General features: G+C 37.7%; 1 protein-coding gene across 2 annotated transcripts in view; it reads right to left on the bottom strand.

Annotated features, from left to right (window-relative positions):
- RAB28 (RAB28, member RAS oncogene family) overlaps positions 1–6297 on the bottom strand; it is a 119865-nt gene extending 113568 nt beyond the window's left edge. Inside the window, exons 1-2 of one of the 2 annotated variants that reach the window (XM_008017886.3) lie at positions 6019–6297; positions 1392–1488 (exon numbers count right to left, since the gene is read on the bottom strand). In XM_008017886.3, coding sequence (XP_008016077.2) covers positions 1392–1488; positions 6019–6093 — 172 coding nt within the window. In that variant the 5' untranslated portion in view covers positions 6094–6297. The remainder of the gene's footprint in view (positions 1–1391; positions 1489–6018) is intronic. The other variant, XM_008017887.3, reaches the window with a different exon arrangement.
- Between the last annotated feature and the right edge of the window lie 10297 nt (positions 6298–16594).

Here is a 16594-nt window from a genome sequence, read left to right as displayed (position 1 = left end):
TAATAGCAAAATACTATATTGAGACTCTCTGCGTACAACTGGCATCTGTGAAAAAAAACTGCCGCAAAAATAAGCTTCCAGCCTCTATATTATGTGATTTGTGTATGTATTCGGCTAGTGACTGCTATTAAGAATTCTGAATGCAGCATAGATTATCGGTAAGACGAAGAATAATAAAATTAAAATGACATTTTCAGTTTTGGATACATTAAAAGAAAATACAAATGAAACAAAGTACGCATATGTTTCTCCTTAAACCTCTTGCTGAACAATAACCCAGTAATGGAAAAATTGAAATTATTTTTTTTCTCATGGGATATCTCCTATTTTTCACTGGTAGCCAAATACAAACCATCACAAAATATAACAAAGTGTATTACTAAGGAGATAAGAAGAATACCTCCATTACCAAGAGTTTTCATTAGCTACTCTAAAACTTTCATGGGGAGTTGTCTGACAGATGGGGTGTCTGAGAGGTTAACATATTTCAATAATAATTGGAATGTATTAAACCCCTTCCCACTATATCACTCACATTTCAGTACATGAATCTGACATTACACTTGCAACCGTTTTCTCCAAATATGCTTCCTCACAGAGGAGAGGGACGGATGGTTTATAAAGTCAATCAAGATAAACTGCTTTTAATAAAATACTTTAAACATATAATTTAACCATTGAAATTGAAAGGACAGCATTTTAAAGCCCCAATTGTTCAGAAACTAACTTAAAACATAAACCACTCTTTCTTTGTTATTATTTCCCCGTATTTCCCACAAAATGTGCTGCAACTGGCATCTAAATAGTTTCTTTGCATGGTGAAGTGAAACATCTTGAATGCTCAAACTGTATTTTTATGAGTGCCTAGGGACCCTAAATTTTAGTGGTCTATTAAATGCCAGCAATTTCATGCTGCCTTGCATAAAACAGCATTCACATATTAGAGCACAGAAGTTCCATAGCTACATTATACTTCTGTTCCAACTTTAAACAAAAAAACTAAAGTAGAGGCAAATCAAAATAATATTTTAAAAAATAATCCTTCCCAATCTTTTCACATTTTGTTAATACAATATCTGTTGACAAATGTATAGCACTTAATTTTTTAAAAGCTTTTCAGATTTTTATAAGCAACCATTGTTTATCCTCAAAAAATGTATAGTAGCCAAAAACAGGGAAGGAGTGGGAGAGTATATAAACTTTTTCTCACACCCATGGACAATATGCCTTCATGATAGATTGTGATGAAAGTCAACCTCCCACAGATAAATTTACTGATTCTACACATCTTCATGTAGAAGCAGCCCCAAAACTTTACACATTTCTTTCTTATGGCATTTATTGTAAGATTTTTTTATAATCTTCTACGTTAAGACTTTTTAGTCTCTTACCTGGCAATGTTATCCTTCTCAAAAAGAAATCCAGTCCTATAGTTTGTTTGTACCGTTTCCCAAAAGTTTCTTGAGCAAAACACGTAGCTAAGGAGGTCTAAAAAATTGACGCACAGAATGTCAAAATTAATTCATTAAAGAAATGTAATCATAAGACCACTACTAAATCTTATTAAGCAATCTTAACATGTATACTCCAATTAATCCAACAAGCAACTTTAAGCAGTCCTAATCAGTTACAAGGCCAGGAGAGACTTAACACCACCAGGTAAATTTCACTTGCCAGCAGCTATCGGTAGGGACAATAAACTAATGGATTAGATCTCTTTAAATCCCCTGCTTGTCAAGATCCTTCTCCTTGCTGAAAATCAGAATTTGAGAGTTATCAACAGAAAAAAAAAAAAAAAAACTAAAATAATAATAATAATAAAGATCTGAATTATTTTAAAACAAAATTAAAGATCTTACTTAGATCAGTTTCTGAGGCTAAATATTCTAAGGGTAGCTGAGCCCTCAACTAATAATAAGAAGCATTAATTAAGGAGGGAGAAACCTGCTTACAGAATTTTTCTTTTTCCCACAGGAAAAGTATCATGTCTAATTTTTCTTTATTTTTAAAGATGTTAATTGAAAATGACCCTAAAGAATGACTGTGACAATATGTATCTTTTAAATAAAGAAGTTGGTATTTTTAAGATTAATATAAAGCAGACAAAATGAATATTTTCCATCCAAGAACCATAATGCCAAGAAGTCACAAGCTATTATAACCAGAACAGATATACATTTTTTAAAATAGAAACTCAAAGTTTTAGTCAAAAACTCTGGAGTTTTCTTTTTAAAGTATCATTTCTTATCAAAGCAAAAGAAGAATTATTCTAGTAACAACTAAATAACAATAATTCAACAAATTCTTAAACATTTTAAATGCACTATTTTTACTTATAAACTTCCTCCAAAAAAGAGAAAGGCAACTTCACCTAGCTTTTATGCTCTTCAAGACAGACTTCCTATGTTAAGAGAAAATGGCTGTTTTTTATTTTAAAAGTTAAAATTACATGTCAACTCTTAAAGTAATGAAAACTAAGATAAAATTTCCAAGACAGCTGATTACAGTTCATTATGACATAAGTAGTACAACAGTGCAAAAGAAAATTTGGCCAAACTTCAATTCCTTTTAGCAAGTTCATCTAAATTTCCCTTTACACAGAACAATATTTTTCACACTAATGGCAATTTGGACACCGTAACTTCAAATATTTTTGTGTTTAAACACTCAGCATTTGTAATAAATTTCTAAGATAATTGGCCAAGTATTTGTTGAGCACTACCATGTGAAGGGTATTCTGCTAGACATCTAGCAACAAACACATATGTTATATTTTTGACACACGTAACAATATCAAAACTGAGAGATCAGAATTGAAAAGATAGGTATTTCTTTTTACAGACTTTTGTTTCTCATTTACACTATATTATTCTACTGACCTTATCTAACTTACACCACAAAATCATCTTTGACAAGGTTCAGAATTCTAGAAAAAAATAACTATCACTACTTATATTATTACAGGTAATTCAAAATATTTAATAGGCTGATGGTTAAAGGTCAAAGAGAAACTGAAGGCATGTGTAACATCCACATAATGTCATTTGAGATAACTTTTCATTTTAAAGAATCACAGAGTTCAATATTTTCATATTAAGGAGTATTCAGAAAACTTCTAAGGAAGTTTCTTTTCCTGAAAAAGTGACTTCCAGATTTTGAAAGCCCTGCTTTCACACTTTTGAGGCAAATATAAAGTTGAGATTTTCAATTGGAATCGAGTATAAACTGTCAAAACTACAGGTTACTGGGAACATACAGAGTATTAAAGTAAGTTCTTACTATATCATCTCCCAATATCTTGAGATAAAAATGGAACAGAGAATCAACTGAATCAGTGTTGGTCACTTTCTTTTCAATTATCTAGACTGCATGCAATCTTACACATTCAATAATTTCTCAAGTCATTCTATAAATATCCTTCTTAATTACAGGTATTAAGTGAACAACTAGCTTCCATATCAGAAATATTTTTATCTGAATCTTTATATTTTTTTAATTTGGAAAATTTCTACTAACATTTTTGATTTGGTAAATTTCTACTAACATTTTTTAACCACACTACATTTACAAACACTGAAAAGACAGAAAAAATGAATATTTTGCCTCAAAAAGCTCTTAAGAGATTATGTAATAAAAGAAAAAATATGAATCAGAAAAGGAAAGAAATAGAAACACGTGATACTGGAGGGAGGGGCTAAATTTCTCTTGGAGAAACTGTTAAGTCATCATCTCAATACTCTACTGCATCTGTCAGTGTGTTGAAAAATGCTCAGAGTTAGATTGAGCAGGAAAAACAAATGCTAGGAAAAAAGAGCCAAGAGTTAAATCAGGATACAAATAAGAATGAAAGAGAGGCTGAGTTCACAAAGAAAAGAACAATAAAGGAAAAAGAATGGGAATGTTAGTGGCTGCCAAGTATTTGAGAACTTAATAGGGTATGGAGAAAAAAATTCTTGATTTAAGAATAATGAAAGAAGGTTAGGTGTCAGATGTCTGCGTCTGGAAGTTCCTATTAGAAAAAACTGTTACAGTTTTAAAATAAGTTATTTAGGCAAGATGATGAAGATTAAGTCAGAGCACCATAAAAAATATTACTGTTATCCTTTGAAGCAGAATGATAATACTAACTGTAAAACATGGAAGTGAAAAAAATTATGCTGTCCTACACCAGGAAAAATTTTAAACAGAAATAAAAAACTGTAATTATTCACACTAAATTAGCAACAAAGGGAAAACGTGTATGATAGGTTAAAAAAAAAAAACTCAGACCCAAAATTATGAACAAATTTCACTAATATATGTACAATAAATACTGTTAGAAAAATGAACAAAAGTTTAAAGAATTATGATAGCATATAGGATAACCAGCAATTTTTGTGTCTTTTTACAAATGTATTATGTTATGCGTTGTCATTATCATTTTAAAAGGGAAATAAGAACAGTTATGAATTGAATACAGTAAAATTTAAGAGCCAAAACCGTAGACGGCCTTCAAAAGAAAATCTAAATGATGAGAAAACTATAAAAATCTAACAAACTTTTTATTGAATAAAGGTGTTAGAAACAATGATGATTTATAGCAATTCATTCATTCGAAAAGTTTACTAAGTATACAAAAATTAATATACTTTATAAAGAAAAGTTACCCCAAGTTCCTTTCTTCCCCCAAAGTTTAAATGTAATCATAGCATATTGTTTTCCTCAGCTTTAAAAATCTGTAACAAAGGATCCAAGAAGAAAAAAAAAAACAACAAAATACTCCAAATTTTGCATATGAAATTTTACATCTTTCCCAGGGGACCTCGAAACTCAAATGTCAGAACCAAAGGCAGAAGCAGCTATGCCAGGGAGGATGCAAAGAGAAGTCATCACCAGAGAAACCAAGGTCCAAACTGCGACCAGCAACAGGGAAATGTGAAGCCTTAAACAGGAAATAAGAGCCTGGGTTTCTTTAGACTATGGTTGGGATAAGGGAGGGGAGTAGAGGGGAGATAAACTTTAGCAATAATCCCAGAAAGTGTTGGCGCCTTTGACAGAAGCATGGGTAAGAAGGCATCCGGGTAGAGGCTCTTCACTTTGTTGGTGGAGGGATCATAGACCTCTCTGAGATCTTATGGACCGTCTCCCCAGAGCAAGCACCGGGCAGTTTTCAGTCCATTTCAGGAGTTTCACAACCTTGGGGTAGGAGCCGCTGCCTAGGAGATAATAAGACTGACGCTGCCTGATACTCTCAAGCCCGCACTCATTCATTCGACCAGGGATCCCTTCTGTCACGCAAGCAGCTCTAGCCTCAGCATCCTGCCCATAACAGGAGCTCCATAAACACTTGTTGACTGACTGCTTGTACCGAGTGCTGAGCTGGAAACAGAGGTGATGAACAGGTATGATACTAAAATAGCAACTAACATGTATAGAGTGGACACTGTGCTCTAAAGGTTTTATGTGTATTTTCACATTTAATACGTATTTTCACATTTCTCCCTTTGCGGCGGCCCTTTTCAATACCCATCTTACAGATGAAGCTCAAACTGATTAGCAATTTGCCCTCCAATGACTCGACGACTAAGTGGCGGAGCCCCCTATTCTCACCCGGGAAATACTGATCCCAGAGTCACGCTCCTGGGGGCTCACGGTGCAGTGGAAGCATCAGAAACGGTAAAGGGGGTGGGAGGGGAGGAGCAAGTGTGACCCGGACTACAAGTAAGAGGAGCTAAGATGCCTTGGCAAATCCTTGCCAGTCCTGAGAGGCGGGAAGCTGAAAGGCTGGCCCGAGTCTTGCAGGAGTTCGCAATCCAGACGGCGCGTTAGGAAGTGACTTTTTTTTAAGGGGGAGCTGGACAGCGTCGGCCTTCACCAAGCGCCCATTTCGTGTCTGGCCTCAGGCCACACAACCAGACGGGCCCGGGCCTAGAAGCCCGAGAGCTCGGGGTAACTAGGCGACGCCGGGCGGCGGGGAGGAGGCCGGGGAGCGCCGGGGTTCCTGCAGGCCAGGGACGGCGGGCCTGCTCGAGGACTGACCTTCCCGGAGGCGCCGTCCCCCAGCACGACGATTTTCAGTTGCCGGTCCTGGCTCTCCTCCTCAGAGTCCGACATGGTGTCCCGGGAACCAGGCCCGCCCCCCGAGGTGGAGGGGGGAAGGGAAGGAGGAAGGCTCCGGGGGCGGGGGAGAGGAGGAAGGGAGGTAGCGGCGGCAGGACCCCCGCCCCGGTGTCTCCGCGCCAGCAAGAGGGATCCGAGGAGAATCACTCGGCAGGCGCCATCTTGCCCACCTCCCCGCCCTCTGCGCGCGGCCCCGCCCCCTACGCGCACGTCGGGCGCGCGCCCCCGCTTCAGAGCCAACCCGCGCCGACCGCCGGCCTCCCTGACGAGCCGAACCACTCGCGGCCCTGGACTGGTTGGGGGTACATGCTGGCGGGAGAGGCGAATTGCTGCGCTGCCCTTCAGGAGGTAGTTGGCTAGAAGAAGAAAAGAAGTGTTCGTTCAAATTAAGGAGAGAAAACGGCAGCAGAACAGCTTTCAGGCGTTCCATCAAATTCCCTTTTCTCCTTCCCTCTTGAGAAAGTCTCTGAAGAGAATGGTTCAGCCTGACGGGGTGGAGCAGTGACGCCCGGGCTATGCGCCAGGGTTGCCTGGCAGCCAGGAGTTCGAGGACAGGCGGCGGGGCGGGGCCTGTATCCGGGCACCAGGGACGCCGGTAGCCTGGCGGTGCGCGCCAGAGGTGGCCCCTGAAAAACCTGACCAGGGAAGAAGGTGCCTCGGGGCGGATGAGGGGACAGCTGCTAAGGGCCGAGGCTGCCGGGATGCCGCAGTAGCGGCCGTGAGTACGGTGGAGCTCTGGCGCTGCTTATTTCGGCTCCTTTAACTCTCGGTTTCCTCATCTGCACAACCCCAGGCTCCCATGGTTCGTTCATCAAACGCTACTGAGCGCCAACCTCCCGGCACCCCATCTTTACCCTACGGCAGCAGTTCTCATAAAGTATAGTCTAGGGACCCCCGGAAATCCCGATGACCTCAAAACAATTTTCATAATACAGACAAGTATACCGTTTCCTGGAGGATATGCTTTGTGTACGACGTCATCTCTGGCAGCTAAGGGAGCTTGTGTTTGTTGTTTTAAAACATTTCTCAGTTTTCATTTCAATGCAGTAGTCATAGGTGTAACCCACATAAACATAAGCTCTTTGGAGGTCACAGTAATTCTTTAACATTATAGAGAGGCCCTGAGTCCAAAACATTTAAGAACTGCTGCCCTGGATAATCTCAGGGCAAATAGATTACAAATAGATTACAGGTAGTATGTTCTCTTTGGCATCTAGCTATTTTTACTCAATAGTATTCTATAAAGTCATCCATGTTGTTATGTGCATCAGAAGTGTATATTTTCTATTGCCACATACTATTCCATTGTATGAATCCATCACGATTTATCCACTCTCCTGTTGATGGACATATAGGTTGTTTCCAATCTGGGAATACTATGATGAGTGCTCCTCAGTATAGCCTACCACTCTTCCAAAGGAAATCTCTGTCCATAATTAACACTCTCCTCTCAAAAAAAAAAAAAAAAAAAAAAAAACCTTTCCTCCATCTACATTTTATACTCTTGAGATGGGTGAGGCATGCAACAGTCATGGAACTGGTTCTTGGATATAAGTTTTGACATCTGCATTTGATGATTTAATCTAGGAGTAGCTCATCTACTATATCATGGTCTCTACTCAAAACTTCAAACTTCAATTTTCACATATTTTTGTCACCATTATAAAAATGTGACTTCCATGCACAAAAATATATTAAGCCCGGCCAGGTGCCGTGGCTCAGGCCTGTAATCCCAGCACTTTGAGAGGCTGAGATGGGCGGATCACAAGGTTAGGAGTTCGAGACCATGTGGGCCAACATGGTGAAACCCCATCTCTACAAAAAATACAAAAATTAGCTGGGTGTGGAGGTGCTGCCTATAGTTCCAGCTACTTGGGAGGCTGAGGTAGGAGAATCACTTGAACCTGGGAGGCAGAGGTTGCAGTGAGCCAATCGCGCCACTGCACTCCAGCCTGTGCAACAGAGCAAGATTCCATCTAAATATACACACACACACACACACACACACACATAGCGAGAGAGAGCCTACTTTCTATCAAAACCTTCCTGACTTTTTTTTTTTTTTTTTTTTTGGTTGACAGAATGATGCTGAACTTCATATGTAAGAATAAACACATGACAACCAGGAGAAGTGAGAGGAGGGGCAAGAAATGAAGGGGTCATTAATAGGCAACATTTTTTTTAAAACTATTTATAATTGCAACAGTATTGTGCAATATCTGGAATTAATCTCAAAGCAAATATTGTGTTTTATGGGGGAAAAAATTACAAAACAATAAAATACATTAAAAACTAGATAAATGGAGAGACATCTCATATCCATGGATAGAAAAACCATAAAATATATCAATTCTACCAAATGATCTACAAAGTTAATGCAATTCTAATAAGATTTTTCATAGAATTTGAAATGGCACATATGGAATGTAGAGATCCAAGGACAGGCAAGATATTCCAGAAGAAGAAGTTCCTAGAACTTTCCTTACCATATATCAAGACTTTGTATGAAGTTATGATAATTAAGATATAGTGTATTATTGGTGCAAGGATAAACAAATTCACCACAATAACATTGGAGAGTCAAGAAATAGGCTGCCAGACACATGAAACTTTCTATATGAGAAAGTGTATCGAATAGTGTATCAAAGAGGAAAGGGGTGACAGTTGGAAACATACAGGAAAAGAAATGAAATTGGAACTGTACATTTCATCATACACAAAAAAAAAAAAAAACAAATTCCAGCTGAATAAGAATCTAAATGTGAAAGAAACCTCAAATACCATGAGAAGACTGCCTTTCTTATCTTAGATGGAGAAGAATTTCATAATGAAGACACAAAGAGTTCTTCATAAAAGAATATCAAGAACATTTTATTAAAATTTAAAACTACTGTTCATCAAAATATACAATAAAGTGAAAGTATAAACCACAGACTAAGAGGATATACATTCAACACATAAAACTTATAACAATTGGTATCCAGAACCTTCAAAGAACTACAAACCAGTAAGAAAAAAAAATGGAAAAATGAGCAAATAAAATGAAAAGACATTTTACGGAAGAAGAAATAGTATGGTCAATAAACATATACAAAAATATTCAACTCTTCTTAATGTAATCAGAAAAGCACAAAAAGGGTTTAATGAGATACCATTTCATACCTGTAGATTGGCAAAAACTAAGAAGTCACAATATCAGTCAAAAAAAATGAAAAACATAAAGTTATGTTAACAGAGAGAATTAATATGGGGAATTTGTTACATGGTGTTGAAGTACAGAAAAAACAAAATGAAATACAAGGAGGGTAGCACAAAGTTACTGCAGGAAGCAGTTACTACCTCTTACCTCTTAGACTAGAGGAACAAAAGAAGGTGGTAGGGGTTATCATAACTTCGAAGCTGAAAGAGACAAATTAGAGAGTTAGGACCCAGACTTTTGCCTTACTGCTGCTGTTTTTCAGGAGTACAGAGGAAGGACCCAAGGAGCAAGATGCAGAATTCTGAGGAGGGTGTTCCATTGGCTGCTACTGGCCATACTTTAGAACATCAGAGGAGGGTTCACACGGAGCTGGAACTCACCTCTGAGGAGAGGATATTGCTCAGCTGCTTCTCATGCCTCCAAGTGAGCACAAAAATGATGCTGACTCTTGAGGTTAGAACAAAGGTGGAAACTAGAAAACCACAGCTATAACCAACTGCTGCTGCTAAGGTGAGATCCCATATTTGGAATTACATTGACAAGAATGCCAAACAAACAAAAAAGAAAGTCCCTTATGCCTCCTCCTACTTTCCAAACTCCCTCATGTACCCAACCTTAGCAGAAACCAAAAGGAAGCAAGCTGGCAAACCAACAAACAAACAAAAACTTTAGTTTTGAGCATACTAGCTCCATCAATAAGTCAGTGCATACCTTTACAATCTGCATGGTACCAGTTGTTGCAGAGAATGTGGATCAGTGGGAACTCAGATACATTCCTTGTAAAGAATACATGAAGCCAGCTGGGCATGGTGGCTCACACATGTAATCCCACAACTTTGGGAGGCCGAGGTGGGCGAATCACCCTGAAGTCAGGAGTCCGAGAACAGCCTGGCCAACATGGGCAAACCCTGTCTCTAATAAAAATGCAAAAATAAGGTGGGCATGGTGGCGCGTGCCTGTAATCCCAGTTACTGGGGAGGCTGAGGCAGAAGAATCACTTGAACCCTGGGAAGTGGAGGTTGCAGAGAGCCGAGATCATGCCACTGCACTCCAACCTGGGCGACAGAGCCAGACACTATCTCAAAGAAAAAACAACAACAACAAACAAAAAACCAAAAAAAAAAACAAAGGGAATACATGAAAAACTACTTTAGAAAACAATTTGTCTTGGGCCAGGCTTGGTGGCTCATGGCTCAAACCTGTAATCCCAGCACTTTGGGAGGTTAAGGTGGGTGGATCACTCAAGGTCAGGAGTTCAAGACCAGCCTGGCCAACATGGTGAAACCCCATCTCTACTAAAAATACAAAAAAATTAGCCAAGCATGATGGTGGGTGCCTGTAATCCCAGCTACTCCAGAGCCTGAGGTGGAAGAATTGCTTGAACCCGGAATGCAGAGGTTGCAGTGAGCCAAGATCGTGCCACTGCACTCCAGCCTGGGCAACAGAGTAAGACTTCCTCCCAAAAAAAACAAACAAAGAAAGCAATTTGTCATAACTTTGTAAAGTTAAAGATGTGCATAGCCTGGTGACCCAGCAATTCCACTCCTAGGTATGTACCCTGGAAATCTCATGTAAAAATGCAGCAGGTGAAACGTGCAAAAATTGTCATAGGCTCATTTTCATTAAAGAAATAATCCAAAGGCCATTCAACAACAAAGTGGGTAGATTTTGGCATATTCACACAAGGAAATACTATATAGCAGGGGAAAATGAATAAACTCCAGCTATGGGGATTTATCTTAGAAACACAATATTGAGTGGGGAGAGGAAGACTACCTAATGTATGATACCATATTTATCAAACTCTAAAACAAGAGCATAAAAGTAAATGTATATACACTTATACATGTACATGTATGAGTAATAAAACTGTCCATAAAGAGGAAGGTAAAAGAAGATGGAAAAGAAGAAAGAAACAGAAAAAAAGATACAGGTTGTAATTTTTTTTAGGTTGTTTTTTGTCTTAGTTCATTTTCTGTTGCTTATAACAGAATACCTGAAACTGGATAATATATAAAGAAAAAAAATAACTCTTGCAGCTATGGAGGCTGAGAAGTTGAAGGTCAAAGGGCTGAATTTTAAGAGCCTTCTTGAAGCACAGAGTATCACATGGAGAAAGTGCTGAGTGTGTTAATGTGTTCGTGTGCTCATGTATGAGGTCAGGGCTCTGTTCTTCTTCTTATAAAGCCACCAGTTCTCTCCCATAATAACCCATTAATCCATTAACACATTAATCCATGAACGGATAAGTCCATTTATGAAAGCAGAGCCTTCATGATCCAATCACCTCTTAAAGGCCCCACCTTTCAATATTGCCTTGGGGATTAAGTTTGAAGAAGTTTTGGAGGGCATAGCAGATGGTGATTTCACAAGTATTCATTATATTATTATGCCATGTAACTTACTCATAACTTTATTAAATTATTTGCCATATATCTAAAAGAAAAATAAGTGAAGCTTCCCGAAGTTTTCAAGTATTGAAAAAAAAAATGAGAACTTCCAGATATTTTTTAAAGTATTATTAAACTACCACTAAAACTGTGTAGAGTAGGCATTGAAATAGATAGATGGGATTTTTTCAACAGAAAAGATTAGAAACGTCTCAATATACGAAGAAATTAACCAGTTAGTAAAGGTGATATTTCTAATCAGTGGGGAAATCATGGGGGTAATATTTAAAATAATATTTTCTCATTTCTTCAAAATGAATTCCGCATGAAGTTAAATCATATTTCTTAAATGAAGTCATAGCAAACAAGGAAAAAAGTACATAGATTTCTATAATCTGAAGTGGAAATAACTCCTCTAAGCATAGCATGAAGGTCAAGTCATAAATTAAAGACTGATAATGTATGTACGTAAAATTTTAAATATTCATGTGGCCAAAAGCACTATTAGGATCATATAAACTTCCAGCAAAGACAGAGGATTTGTGCCAGTCTCCTTGCTGAGGAAACCTAGAAAATCTAGACATAATATTTTTTAATCTGCTTGAAGTTATCAAAGAGTTACCAAATTATGACATAAGAATTTATGGGGCTAAGATTTAGGTGAAGAATAAAGCCCAAAGAGCAGGAGCCAGCTTTAGGGGCAACTCTCCCCAGATAGTATCTGCTGATTCAGGAAGTAGAATTGAGACATAGGAGAAGTAGTGTTTTTAACAGCCTCATAAAACTGGGAGGAGAAGGGGTAAACATCGGAGTTCAGGCCATGTCAAGGAGGAAAGAGCCTTAGTAAACCAGCCCACATTCTTTGGGTTGGGACCCTGAAAAGCTACATTTTAGGAAAAAGAGTGAGTGAACCAGAAATAGGCAGTCTCCATAGGAAGTGAAGCCAAATTTTTGGTTATCTCAATTTTTCATTAAGATAATCTCAGGTTGCTAGTGTTCTTAAGTGAATCACATGCAAGAAGTAAAAGTGTATTCCTTCTGGAAGAAGATAATATCAAAATATCTCTGTAATTTTCCATAATTAATATCTGGCACTCAATCAAAAACTTTGCGTTGAAGAACAAGACTTTCTGACTGAAAATCAAAAGAAATTGTGAATAAAAGAAGTACAGCACAGGGATCTGAATAATGGAGATATAAACCATGAACTTTAAACAGCTAATATATTTATGGGATTAAATGACAAGATTGAGAATTTGGTCTGGGAAGTTGAAATTATTTTAAAAAAAAGAAATTAGCAATACAAATATAATAACTGAAATTAACCCAATAAATAAATGTTATGCCTCGTTACACATAGCCAAAGAGAGAAATAATAAGGTAGAAGTAAGTCAATAAAATATTCAGACTAAAAGATACAAAGACAATGGAATAGAAAATACAGAATATACAATAAGAAACATACGGAGTATGGTCAAAATGTATAATTGGAGTTCCAAGAGATGTATTGTTTTCTTGATTCATCACAAAGTTGGCATTTCAGAGCAATGAAAAAGGGCCCTCTTTTCTTTCTTTTTTTGTTTTTCTTTTTTTGTTTCTTTGTTTTTTTTGAGATGGAGTCTTACTCTGTCATCCAGGCTAGGGTACACTGGCATGATCTCAGCTCACCACAGCCTCCACCTCCCGGGTTTAAGTGATTGTTCTGCCTCAACCTCCCGAGTAGCTAGGATTACAGGCACACACCACCACACCCTGCTAATTTTTGTATTTTTAGTAGGGTCGGGGTTTTACCATATTGGTCAGGCTGGTCTCGAACTCCTGACCTCGTGATCCACCCGCCTCAGCCTTCCAAAGTGCTGGGATTATAGGTGTGAGCCATCGCGCCCAGCATAAGGGCCCTCTTTTCAATGAATTGTCTTGTGCCAATTGGACAGTCATTCAGAACAAAAGTGAATCTTGAATCGTACATTATACCATATTAAAAAATCAGTTCTGGCTATTTTATAAAGCTAAGTTTGAAGGTGAGAAACTTCGTAAAAGATTACATAGGGAAATATTTTTGCGATCTTGCAGTGGGTGAAAATTTTTTAAAGAAGAAATGAAGAAACCAACCTTTAAAGGAGACGTCGAGTAAATGAATTACAATTTTTTTTTTTTTTTTTTTTTTTTTTTTTGAGACGGAGTCTGGCTCTGTCGCCCAGGCTGGAGTGCAGTGGCCGGATCTCAGTTCACTGCAAGCTCCGCCTCCCGGGTTTACGCCATTCTCCTGCCTCAGCCTCCTGAGTAGCTGGGACTACAGGCGCCGCCACCTCGCCCAGCTAGTTTTTTGTATTTTTTAGTAGAGACGGGGTTTCACCGTGTTAGCCAGGATGGTCTCGATCTCCTGACCTCGTGATCCGCCCGTCTCGGCCTCCCAAAGTGCTGGGATTACAGGCTTGAGCCACCGCGCCCGGCCAATTACATTAAAATTTTAAAATTCTTCTCATCAAAAGATACATTTAAGCAAATTAAAATGAAAACCACAGAACAGAAGAAAATATTTTCAGTACATATAATTCAGACGCTTGTATCTGGAATTGGAACGTTTACCTGCAGCCATAAGAAATTAACACAAATAACCCAACAGAATGTTCAACATGAGGCTTGAATAGGCACTGCATGAAATGGCCAATAATATGAAAAAGTTCTTAACTTCATTAGTAATCAGTTAAATGCAAATACAAACTATTATAAGTTACCACTACACATACACCAGAATGGTTAAATTACAAAGGCTGATATTGCCAAGTATTGGAGAAGATGTGAAACCATTAAATTTTCTATGCACTGCTGATAGGAGTATATATTTCTGTAACCACTTTGTAAACCTGTTTGGCATCATCTAGTAAAGCTGAATATACCCAACCTATAGTTCAGCACTTTGATTTCTTAGTATCTACCCAAACAAAATGCAACCAAAGGTATATACAAGAATGTTCATGGCAGTATTATGCATAATACCCCAAAACTGGAACCAGTCTAAGTGTCCATCAACAATTGAGATGTTGTATATTCACACAGTGGAATATTATACAGCAATGAAAATGAATGAATTGCTACATATTGCAATATGAAAAAAAAATCATCAATATAATGTTGAGTGAAAGAAGCCAGACACAAGTGAGAACATCTTCTGTTATTCTGTTTTCATAAGGTAAAAACAAACAAACAAAATACTGGTATTAGAAGTAAAGTACTGGCTACCTATGAGTGAGGTACCAGTACTTTTGAATTACTGATAATATTCTATTTCTTGACTTGAATGGTGGTCACATGGATGTGTGTTCTTTATTATAATTCACTTGGCTATGAACTTGATGTGTACAATCTTCTGTATGTTTTGCTTATTTAATTATAAATATATACATATATAATTGATAGCAAATGCCTATAAAATATCTAGAATAATACAAACCAAGCCATGAATAGCTATTATTAGTAGTAAGATTATAGAGAACTATCCCTTTCCATTTCAACATTTTGATATTGTATGAAATTTGTTACAGTGAACATAAATTTGATTTTAAAATGGAAAAGAAAGGATAAAAATAGTTCAACAGTAACAAAAGACGAATAATAAACAACAGTCCTTTTCACAGTAGGCAGATGAGAACTTTGTCATGTGATTAGTATATTCTGCTAATACATACAAAACCTGCTAGTTTAATAATCATCTAAAAGCCTTTGTTTGAAAAGAAATAACTCTTGCTTGTAACAGAACCCCAAACTGGTTTGTGAGCTGCAATTTTCCAGCTGTCCACAGTTCTGCCTCATTGCATGGGGACGTGCTTCATTGATTCCTAAAGCATAGCTCCAGACAAAACCAAAAATCTGTAGAGCAGAAGAGTTCTCAAATCACCTCTACAGCTGTGAAAACCAGACCTATCACAACTCACCAGCAAGGCTGGCATGGTTAGATAAGGTAATATGTGTAGAAGTGTTCTGAAAAATAGGAGTTGTGGTACAAACACAAACCATTATTGGAAGCTTGATTGTGGGAGCTTTGAAGGTGTGAATTTCCCTCACCATCAAAAGCCGGCATAAAGATTCCAGTGATACTAGGGAAATGGCATTTCCGGAGTCCATGGGATGGCAGCGCTGCAAATGTTCTCTAACTCCTAATATCCTTTACTTTGATCTCTTCTGAAACCTTGTTTTATACAGCCCTCCTCCATTGCATAACTGCTTTATCTATGATGGTCCTTAGCTGTGTCATCTGGGTTTGCAGTTTATCCATGTTGTAAAATTTAAGTTTAAGACAGTCAGACAAGGGAGATACTGCTATTAAGTTTTATCTTAATCTTGAGAGGGCATTTCCCAAAAGTGAGTTCTTTGGGACATTAGTCCAGTGAATTGCTGTTAAGTAGTTTGAAAACAGCTATAGCTACTTTACTTTTGGAAGGTGACAATGCACTTGAACAGACTATATTGTGAGAAATACTGCAATAAATAATCTCTGTCGACCTTTTAAAACCCAACATTACTTGATAAAGGGTTATCTAGTCAAATAAATTTCTGGAAATTCCCTGAACTTTTTTGACCAAAGAACCCGTTTTCCAAGTAATATTTACTAATATCATATAGAACTAATATAACTAATATTGCATAAAATATTATCTTAGAAACCATACTTTTAAAAACTCCAGAAAAAAAAATTGTATGCGTAGTTAAGAAACTTAGTTCTAATACTTAAATCCCCATTATAGAAGGGCTCATATGCAAAAGGTTTCAATTTCTCCTTAAATAGATGGGGAGCTCAGTATTATGATATACAAATGTTTTGATTCAGAATGTGTTTAAAACTTTCTCAGTACTTTAGTCATTATTACTAAAATTAGTATGGTAAGAACATGAAGAGAAGCTCAAG

The sequence above is a fragment of the Chlorocebus sabaeus genome, chromosome 27 (assembly GCF_047675955.1).
Source record: "Chlorocebus sabaeus isolate Y175 chromosome 27, mChlSab1.0.hap1, whole genome shotgun sequence".
NCBI classification, from domain to species: domain Eukaryota; kingdom Metazoa; phylum Chordata; class Mammalia; order Primates; family Cercopithecidae; genus Chlorocebus; species Chlorocebus sabaeus.
The sequence above is the reverse complement of the archived record's forward strand: the minus strand, read 5'-3'. Positions and strand labels throughout refer to the sequence as shown.